The 10,993-nt window shown below is 33.3% G+C and overlaps 1 protein-coding gene across 1 annotated transcript; it reads right to left on the bottom strand.

Annotated features, from left to right (window-relative positions):
• Positions 1-460: 460 nt before the first annotated feature.
• On the bottom strand, positions 461-1,355 carry LOC111689555. Its single transcript, XM_023452022.2, has 4 exons — positions 1,218-1,355; positions 1,027-1,161; positions 724-865; positions 461-660 (listed from the first exon to the last, which is right to left on the bottom strand). The coding sequence occupies exons 1-4, from the start codon at positions 1,275-1,277 to the stop codon at positions 461-463; spliced, it is 537 nt and encodes a 178-aa protein (XP_023307790.2). The 5' UTR covers positions 1,278-1,355.
• Between the last annotated feature and the right edge of the window lie 9,638 nt (positions 1,356-10,993).

Genomic DNA, 10,993 nt, shown 5'->3' with positions numbered 1-10,993 from the left:
AGATAGATAGATAGATAGATAGATAGATAGATAGATAGATAGATAGATAGATAGATAGATAGATAGATAGATAGATAGATAGATAGATAGATAGATAGATAGACAACATTATAAATTTACGCTTCTGGCAACTTTATAAATTTTTAACTCTGGTCGGAAAAAGTCGAAAAAAGTCAAAAGTCGAAAATAGTCGAAAAGTCGGAAAAAGTCGTAAAGTCGGAAAAAGTCGAAAAACGTCGGAAAAAGTCGAAAGGTCCACTATTTATAAAATATTAAAAGTCAAAAAAGTGACTTTTAATTAAATGAAAAAAATCGACTTTTAACTAAATGCAAAAAGTCGAAAAGGCGACTTTTCATAAAATGCAAAAAGTCGAAAAGTCGACTTTTCATAAAAATGCAAAAAGTCGACTTTTCGTTTCAACTATAGAACCTTACTTTTAACTATATAGTAGATATGTACTTACTTCATTATCTCTTCTATGGACTTGAAAACTTTTTGCATTTGATCTATATCATTAAACGTATGATGTTCATCCATTCTCTTTAAGTTGACATATAATTTTTCTACACCATTTGCTATCCAAGAGGCAAATGTATCATTTAATAAGGCCGATCTTATATCGATGAAATTGCCTCCATATATATAGTTGAGTTTACCATCTAATTTCATAATAATAACATCTTTGTAAGTAGAGTACTCATAGCCTAAAAGTGTTTACTTACTTTCTCTTATTAAAACCATAACATTATTGGATTCATACTCTTCCGAAGCACAAAATAATATTTGTAATGTAAGACGTCGCTCAAGTACTATGTCAATGAATTCATAAGGTTTAACCACGATTAAATTACTTTTGTTGATGCACTGTAATTGTTTTAAATGTATAAATGAATTTTAGCTAAAATAAAAAAATTCAAAGACTAGAGTATAGCCGAGACTATAGGCTAGATTATAAATTAGATTACAGACTAGAATATAAACAATTTGAATTATTTTAACAAAAATATTATGTTTAACTTTTATACCTTATGCTTCTTAATATCACAGAAATTTCTTAATTGTTGAGCCAGCTTGAAAGTGGTAAATATCATGGGCAATTGGGAGGGAAATGTTTGTTGTTCCAGATGCAATAAATGTGTAATAATAATTTTTTGTTTTGGCTGAAAAAAAAAACAAAATTTAACAAAAACTAATACAATTACTAAACAAAACTAACCTCAAACATTAAAGGAAATGTATCAAATACTATTAAATCACCCAAGTCCTTTAATTTCATTATAAATAATTTAATTTAACAAAAAATTAGTAAAAAATAAAAATCTAAAAGAAATTGCGCTATGAAAGGCAACAACAATGTATACATGTTTAAAATGTTTTTTTTATTCAACAGGTAATGCCTTTACAGCGGTTGATTTTTCTTTTAACATAATTGCCAACTTTTTGTATGAATATTTTAACATAATCTGGCATCTTTAGAAAACAGCTGTCAAACATATGTTTGTTTGTGTCCATCTCTTCCAACGACTGCATGTTTATATGTGCAGTTTGTAATTTTATTTCTTTTAGTAAATTTTCTATTAAAATCCTAAAATATTGAAAGCATAATAACTTATTATACAAGTTTATTAAATAGAGTTTAAAATAGTGTTATTAATTCTTTAAAACAACGTTCAAATCTTTAAGAAAAACATGAATTTCTTAAGACAAACATTCAGTGTTACGAAACAATTGACAGCACAGGGTAAGTTGTTAAAAAGTGATACCCGGCAAGATGGTAAAGGGGATAATAGCTTCATAAGGATTTTTATTTTAAGAAAATATTTTTTTTTATTATTGTTTATTATTGTTTAGTCTTATTTTATTTGTTAAAAAGATTTTGTTGGTACTTATGTTATTGTTGTTGTAAGAACTATATTACAATAATATAGTCATTTTGCCTCTATGTCCAGGTTTAGACATTTTGTTACTTGGATGAACTGCATCCATAAATTTATGAGCAGTTGTTGCATCAAATAAAAATATAATAAAAGTAACTTGTCCAACTAGAACATTAACATTATATATGTCCAACAAGAAATTCTGCTTAGAATTTATTTTTTTAAATATCTAAAGTAAAAGAGAGTTATTTGCAAAACCCCAATTGGAACTGATGATTTTTTTAATCATTCGTTATCGGCTCATTTATTTTGACAGGAAAAGGAAATAATTTTTGAGCGGAAATGTTTTTATAGAAAAATATGCAATATGTAGAAATTAATATGTGGGAAATAACTGTTATACACCAAATTTTCTTTACCAAAAACTGTTATATAAATAATTTTCTCTATAAAAAATTGTTATACGCATAGTTTTCTATAGATTCTATAGACAGGGGCTATTAACTCCAGCAGTAACTACATAAGTTTTACAAAAGTAGTAACATCTTTCGTCATTGCTGCACCGCATCTTATAAATCAAAACCCTACCAGACGATGATGATAAGTGTCCGACCCTTGATAAGCGTCTGTCCAAGTAGAATACCTAATAGGCGCGTAACTGACGGCGCACAACTACAAATCCACCTTCTGACGTTATAATCGGTAACTGATTGAGCGCACTACATATTTGTATTCTGCTTCTTTAACACATTAACAAATAGTGAATTTGCATGAGAATTGGTAGAGTCCTCGAGATGAAAGCGAAAGAGGAGGAATCCTATATGCCATTGTTCTTTCTATAACCCTTTGTGAAAACTCATTTCTCAGCGAACCCAATGGCAAGGTCAACAAAAGACACAAAGTTAGGCATTTCTAATCGAAAGCGGATGTAAAGTTGCTATTGGTTTAGTAAACATGTCGGTCAGTGGCAAACTATGCGGCTCTATTATGTATACCATTGCTGAGCGATATCTAATTGAGATATTTGCAGTTTGCCAAAATGCTGCCTTAGGACCGTTACGGGTTGCTTTAAGATGACCTTAAAACACCATCTTCATAAGGAAATGGAGATTTTACCGGATAAGGAACATAACACTATGATCGCCATACAGTTCCTTCTAAGATGTCATCTAGAAATCACCCCAACTACTATATAATGAACATATACTGCCACGTAAAACAAGAGTAGTTCTGGCACAACTAAGATCTGGAAGGACTAACGCCACAACATCCTTAGACCTTAATATGACCAGCCTTGAAGGTAATTCACCGTCTATTACAGAAGTTGAACATATACTGCCACGTAAAAGAAGAGTTCTGGCACAACTGAGATTTTAAGAAGTTATAGACTTAATGCCTATTGGTCTCGTATGGACTAACATGTGTCCAGTCTGCAGTCTGCACAACATCTTGGTCTTGATCTCAACAAAGCAGAACCATAGTTATTTAAGAAAAATTTGTATTAACTAATACAACAATATGTTGACGGCAAGAGGTCTGTCTTACATTGTAACGAGTTACACCTAACATTAGATTCTGATCCATAATCCACTTCCTCGACACATTCGGAAGGAATTCTGATGCTTTTGTAGCGAGTTTGAGGACTATCCCATGTCGTCCAATTGTATAATGTGATATTCTCAGAAAGCGTTGCATCAAATGGCTTTATCTGATACCATGTGTGGCTTCAGTTGTAACAGAGTCCTAAACTTACATCTCCTACAATGAGATATGGGAACTGCTTCTAAATCCTCGGTATCACTTTTCGCCTCTTAGACCAAAGAAGTAAGGACGGCACTAAACATCTCCGACATACTATCCCGACGGTTCATAACCCGAAAATAGTCTTTGACAGCCTCTTTCACTTCACAGGGCACAAAAACTAGATCAACCAAAAGGTTTGAAACAAAAACAAAGTCCTTAAAGCTTTAGCTGACACCTCTTGGAGCATGGATAAAGAGACGATTGTAGCGACATTTAAAGCTATAGGTCGCTCTCTTCTCAATAATGCTGCCCTAGTATGGACCTCTTTCCTCAGTGATACAAAATGGCGAAATTTACAAACGGCTCAGAATAATGCACTTCGAATCGCAATCGGTTGTGTCAAGATGAAGAATGTGGATCATTTACATGAGGAGACCAGGTTACTGACATAATATGTTGTTGACAGTTCCTGTTGGCATGCCTAGTCTGCCTAGTCACCCCAACCATCAGTTTCTAATGGAGAATACCCCTCCCAGACACATCCGGATGGACTTCTGACGTTTTCGCAGCGACATCCAAGACGTCATACCATCGGACGTCGACAGACTGTCAATTGCAAACGCCCGGGAAATGTTGCATCAAATGGCAGTTACCGAGGCCATTAATGGCTACTGATGCAATAGAGTCCTAAATGAACAACAATGCGATATCGGATTGTGAGAGACAATTACCCAGGCACTATAGAACTAACTTGGCACAGCTAAGAGCCGGCTGGTGTAGTTTTCTCAACTGCTGGGCTATTAATGCTATAAATGAGAAGTTTTTAAAACACCTTTTCTCAATATAAATACTGCTGGCAAGATCCAGTCTATTCACTTTTTTAGAAGCATGTATATAACTGTAAACAAAATTTTACAAAATTGATCAAATAATGATCAGATTGTGGGCGTTTTTTTTAAATTGAAATATTTGATTAAGAAATATCTACCTAAATAAAGTGTGACAAACGCGTGCAAAAATAAGGGTAGAAAATGTAAAAGAGGGTTAAATTAAATCACATAAATGAAAAATCATAAACGCTATAATCAAAAATGGTCGTCGACAGATGTCACAAAAAAAATTTGGTAAATAACTCTTTGAAATATATATACAAATATAAACATTAATAAATACTTATGTATATAAAAACCTTAACGGTTTAGAAAATATGAAATATCAAGATAAAAATCCATATTTTATTTTAGTTGATGACAAAAGACAAAAAGTGAAATAGTGGTTAAACATAAAGAAAATATCCAATTGTTACAATAGCCATCAATATGCGAAAGTAAATACTTTTGTACGCTGAAGCTAATCTCTGTGAAAAAATCTTTAAAAACAATGAATAGAACAGATTGAATTGATACTTTTCTTTGAGATAATTGCTAGCAAATGACAAGGTTTTTATTCGCAAGGTTTTTCTCCCTTCGAATATTTATGATTCCATGATTGGATTTTTATAACAAAACATAATGTTATTGTTTTGAACACGGGTAAAAACTGACCCTTTCCTACTATTGTCCAGTTATAAAATTGAATTCAAAAAGTGAAAAAAACTCTACCAAAGAGTCAGAGGTTCAAATTGTCTTAGCATCATGATTAAAACAACATTCTGATCAATCGCTTAATGTCGAGATTCAAAAACTGCATACAATCGTTCCAGATTATGCTTTCACTGCAAAAACTCTACCAAAGAATCGAAGTTTCAACTTGTCTTAGCATTATTATAGTATCTCATAATTAAAACAACATTCTGCTCAATCGTCAGATGTCGAGATTAAAAAACTGCATCCAATTTTTCCTAATTATGCTTTCATTCCAAAAGGATCGAAGTTTCCACTTGTCTTAGCAGCGTTTTAGTGTCTCATGATTAAAACAACATTCTGATCAATCGCTTAATGTCGAGATTTAAAAACTGCATCCAATCTTTCCTAATTATGCTTTCATTCCAAAAATCTACGAAAGAATCTAAGTTTCAACTTGTCTTAGCATTATTCTATTTTCTCACGATTAAAACAACATTCTGATCAAATGCTTAATGTCGAGATTCAAAAACTGCATCCAATCTTTCCTGATTATGCTTTCACTCCAAAAACTCTACCAAATAATCGAAGTTTCAACTTGTCTTAGCATTATTATAGTATCTCATGATTAAAACAACATTCTGATCAATCGTTTGAGGTCGAGGTTCAAAAACTGCATTCAATCTTTCCTGATTATGCTTTCACTGCGAAAACTCTACCAAAGAATCGAAGTTTCAACTTGTCCTTGCATTATTCTGGTTTCTCATGATTAAAACAACATTCTGATCAATCGCTTAATGTCGAGATTCAAAAACTGCATCCAATCTTTTCTGATTATGCTTTCACTCCAAAAACTCTACCAAAGAATCTAATTTTCAACTTGTTTTAGCATTATTATAGTTTCTCATGATTAAAACAACATTCTGATCAATCGTTTGGTGTCGAGATTCAAAAAATGTATCCAATCTACGCGGTCAAATAGCTCCAAAATAGACATCGATTAGGCTACTTGATATGAAAATGCTCAAAAGTTATTGTAGTTAAATAAGGCGGAGTTCCATCGCCTTCTACCTTTCTTAACTTCCTAAACCTCTACAAAGCTTAGGTTAGAAAGGTTATACCTAGTAAAAACGGTTTATATCCACTCGGAGACCATAAGGTTCATTGTGATTCCCTTTTATAAGGCTTAGTTGTGATATCTTCTTGCGCCATTATCACGACAAAATACATTAGTTCTTCACCGCTTAAAACACCTGAAAGTTTTACCCGTTTAGTTGTCAGCAACACTCTTCAATACCGGGACAAGGGGTAGATGTGATATCCTCTTATGTGCGACTATAGCATTATCACGATAGGTTCTTTGCAGTTAATTCTGATGGAAGTATCACCAGTTAAGTCGTCAGCAACACTTTTCACCACCTGAACTCATTGTACGTACCGGAATGACCCGATATTATCGGAAAATGGTTGTCAACCCAAGCATAAATCTATTGTCTTCAGCCTTTGTCGCGGTAATCACGTATAGTTTGCAAAGTAGAAACATGATCCTTATAAAGAAACATTGTTGTCTTGCTACTCCAGTGTGATAACTTTCGGCTAAATGTTGCCACATAGACTATATCGGTTTGCTTTCGAATTTCCTCAAAATATCGCTAATACGATAAAATGAAGGTTCTTCTAAGCAAGGAATACAACATCATGTTTTCAAGAGTATTCCTCCTGAGATGCCACCTCAGGAAGCATATGACAACATACTGGACTAAGCATTAAGACAAATTACTTGCAAAATATCTCGGAACATCGCTTACACGAGTAAATGAAGACTAGAAAAACCTAGACAAGGAACACATAGACTAAACAGTGCCTCCTGAGATGACATTTTAAGGGATTTCAAAAAGAATCTAAAATTCAAAAAGCTGCCCTAAGTACTGTAACATACTACTTCGCCAGCACAAGAAGATGAAGGTTTTCCCAGTCAAGGAATAAAACATCATGTTGACGAAATAGTTACTCATAGGATGTGACATATCAGGAATTATCTTTGTGCATATGAGGAATACATACATTGATTCTATAACAAAACTTTGGTCATAATTATCACCAAAGACCGAAGATTTCATTCCACTTTGAATGCTACCAGAAGGCTTTTTGTGCTTTACGTGAACACCTGCGTGTTGGCATATTTCACGGTGGTCTTTTTCAGCCACTGGGAGAGCTTCTCGTCGCTTAACTTCTTAGATGCAAAAGCACCATATCCTTTTACAACCACGCAGATGGGATGGCCTACAGGCAGTAGCTCAATCTACCCCGAAATAATGTCACCCAACCACACTACTATGGCTCTGTTGTTTCAGCAACAGCACCTAGAAGGGACGGAAGGGACGGATCATATTAATTGACTAGACTTTATTTCAGTACTCACAAAGACCCACTGTGATAAGTTGAGCATATACACAGCCAAGTAGGAAAATTGCTAAATAAATCAAAGAGAGGGCAGTGACCTTGCCCTCTCTCCATAGAATGCAAGTAGACGTCAGAAAACATCAGAAACTTCAGAAAACTCTACCTAACATCTTTTCATTATTAGCTCAAATCCATTCGTACGGCTGTAGCATCTAGGAAAATGTATCATGAAAATCATATTCAACGTTAAAACCCTCTTCCCGCGATTTGGGTTTTAACCACAGCCACTAAGTGGATCCCAAAGGAACCTCATCCAACTGGCCAACCAGAACATTGTCCTGCGGCAACTGGCCAACCGTAAGACCAAATTATGTGGTGCTCTGGTTCGACCTCTTTTCAATTAATGCAAGGACTAAGCCAGGCAGTAGACTGTAGCCAATTTATAGTCCCGGCTAATCTAGAGTTATTGGCAAACACCTTCGATATCCGGGATTGCAATAACACCAAGGTGGAGGTTTCACCAAGCTACTACGAGACAGTTTAGTGAAGCCTTTCTTTGTTATGTTCAAGATCTGTTAGATCAATCCTCGAATACGGCACCTCTGAACGATATCGATAGAGGTGCCATCGCATGATACCGAACGGATGTCGTACCTACATAAAACATTTAAGAAAAAGTTTCGCGGAACACATGTTGCGATTATATAGAGTGATATTACAGTGATATTATTCTGGTATGGACACCTGAAAATATTAATGATCTCCATGTTTGTCACAAAAGTTGCAATCGAATATCATCAAATAACGTCATTGCTATGTTCCCACAGATCCATATTTATTATAAGATATTTGGCAAATTGATTCAACTTTTTTTTTTGGAAATGTAAAAATCATATAAAATATTTATATTTCTGATTCACTGCAACATATTCCACACTATGTATGTTCATTATCTTACAAAACGTTCACACATGTTTGACATTTCTATACAAATTTCAAATGACCACCCATTGTGTAAACAAAGTCTTTTAGTTTTAAAACAACAAAAATATTTTATAATCCCTTCGTATGTACTTTTTCTATTGTTACGACTTAAAACAAATGGACAATAACAAAAAAATAGAATACAAAAGGAATAAAGTATAAAAAAAAACAAAACTAAAATGTGAATTTTATTTTTTGACAACTTAAATAACCGCACAGAGATTAATGAAATATTTGCATGTGAAATTGATCTAGTCCATATCAAGACCTAAAAATTAATTTAAAAACTCTGGCTTGAAAAGGTTAATTTTTGACGGTTTTGGTTTTAATATTTTTAGAGATTAACATAGAAAATGGGAAAGTGAAAAATAAAGATTTAAAAAATGTAAAACACCTGATTTTTGGCGATAGTTTTAGGGGTTTGTTATTGTCAAATATAAAACAATAGTTTTTTTGTTGTAAAATTAATATTGTTTTTGAAATATGTTTATGTGGACCAAAATAATAGGAACAGTTGCTGTACTTTAAAAGAAATCAAATGTAAAGGACGTGGATGTTGCATTTTACTCAAACAGACTCTGATCTGTTCCAACAGACTTTGATCTCTTCAAACATACTGTGATCTGTTCAAACAGACTATTATAAATTTAAATAGACTCTGATCTGTTCAAACAGGTTATGATCTGTCTAAGAAGATTCTGTTCTATATAAACACACTCTGGCCTGACAAATTAGACTGTAATCTGCTCAAAAAGACTTTGTTCTCTCTTAATAGAATCTGGCCAACCTAAGCAGACTCTAATTTGCCTAAACAGACACTGATTTGTCTAAACAGTCTAGAATATCTGTCAACAGACTCTAATCAATTTAAACACACTCTGATCTGTTCAAACAAATTATGATCTGTCTAAGGAGATTCTCTTCTATATAAACAGACTCTGGCCAGGCAAATTAGACTCCAATCTGCTTAAAGAGACTTTGTTTCTCTATTTATAGAATCTGATCGACTCTAATCTGCCTAAATAGACACTGGTCTGTCTGGTATGTCTTCACAGGCTATAATCTGCCTAAACAGACAATGGTCTGCTTATCTAAACAGGCTCTGATCTGTCTACAGAAACTCCAGTATATCTAAATAGACTATGATCTGACTAAACAGACTCCAATCTGACTAAACAGACTCTGGTCTGTCTTAACAGAATCTGGTCTGTCTTAACAGAATCTGTTCTGACTTAACAGACTCTGGTATGTTTTAACAGACTATAGTCTGCCTAAACAGACTATGGTCTGCTTATCTAAACAGGCTATGGTCTGCTTAAAATGACTCTAGTGTGACTAAAGAAACTCTAGTCTGTCTAAGCAAACTTTAATTAATCTAAACATAACGAACTCTTGTCCATCTCAAGAATTACTTGTTTATCTTAAACAATTCCAATCCTTCTAAATAGATACTAATGTATATAAACATTTATATTCTATATGAATGGACTCTGATCTATCTAAACAGATTCTGTTCTATCTAAAGCGGTATTGGCCAGAAAGTGAAATCTTTAAATGTGAGTTAACTATTTCGACTATTTGGTAATCGAGATCTTAACAGTTTCCGAGCAATCCAAAGAGAATAAAATTTATTCAAATTATGGTTCCAAGTTTAATAATAAAACTTAGAATCATAATCTTAAACTCCGGTTATTGTTAAACCGGTAGCTGTTCTATCGGTTATAATATTAAACAAAAACTTACGATCACCTATTGCAAATCAAACACAAACCGTTAATCGTGCTAGACACACTTCCAAACAATCAATGAATATCATATTGTTTAGTGAAAATTAAAAAAATATCTTAATAGCTTCTCCACACCAATAATGAAGTTTAGAAAACCTTTACAAATAGAAAAATTTGCCAACTCATAGTACTTTTTAATGTTCAATAACATTTAAAGGGCGTTCAAAAAATTTGATTGAGAAAAATCTATTGAAATAAAAGCACCTGCCTTTACCGTTCGTTGAGTATTAATAAGCGCTACGCATTTTATTTGTCGCATGTTTCCATTTTGCGGTAAAGAAATGCTGGAAATTGATTGGCGTCTGCCAGACATGCTTCTGAAGTGTGATGGCCACACACAACTAGTAAGAGTAGGGATCCTAAATGTGATATTAAATACAGCTGGCTGTGAGATGATGACAATGATGAGTTGACATTTTATAGAGGAGCCAAGTTTTGTTTACAAATCAAATAACTGTTTGTGACAATAAATAAAATTCTAATTTGTTAAAAGATTGTTTGCGAGCACGAATTCCGTTAACTAACTACATATTTATCTATCTATTTATCTATCTATCTATCTATCTATCTATCTATCTATCTATCTATCTATCTATCTATCTATCTATCTATCTATCTATCTATCTATCTATCTAT

The sequence above is a fragment of the Lucilia cuprina genome, chromosome 3 (genome assembly GCF_022045245.1).
Source record: "Lucilia cuprina isolate Lc7/37 chromosome 3, ASM2204524v1, whole genome shotgun sequence".
Classification (NCBI taxonomy): domain Eukaryota; kingdom Metazoa; phylum Arthropoda; class Insecta; order Diptera; family Calliphoridae; genus Lucilia; species Lucilia cuprina.
The sequence above is the reverse complement of the archived record's forward strand: the minus strand, read 5'-3'. Positions and strand labels throughout refer to the sequence as shown.

Excerpts from the sequence above, each read along its gene's own strand:
- LOC111689555 (XM_023452022.2), bottom strand. The coding sequence starts at position 1,277 with ATGAAATTAAAGGACTTGGGTGATTTAATAGTATTTGATACATTTCCT. Across the intron at positions 866-1,026 it reads GTGATATTAAGAAGCATAAG|TGCATCAACAAAAGTAATTT; the intron begins GTATAAAAGTTA and ends AAACAATTACAG. Across the intron at positions 661-723 it reads TATGGTTTTAATAAGAGAAA|ATGGTAAACTCAACTATATA; the intron begins GTAAGTAAACAC and ends TTATGAAATTAG.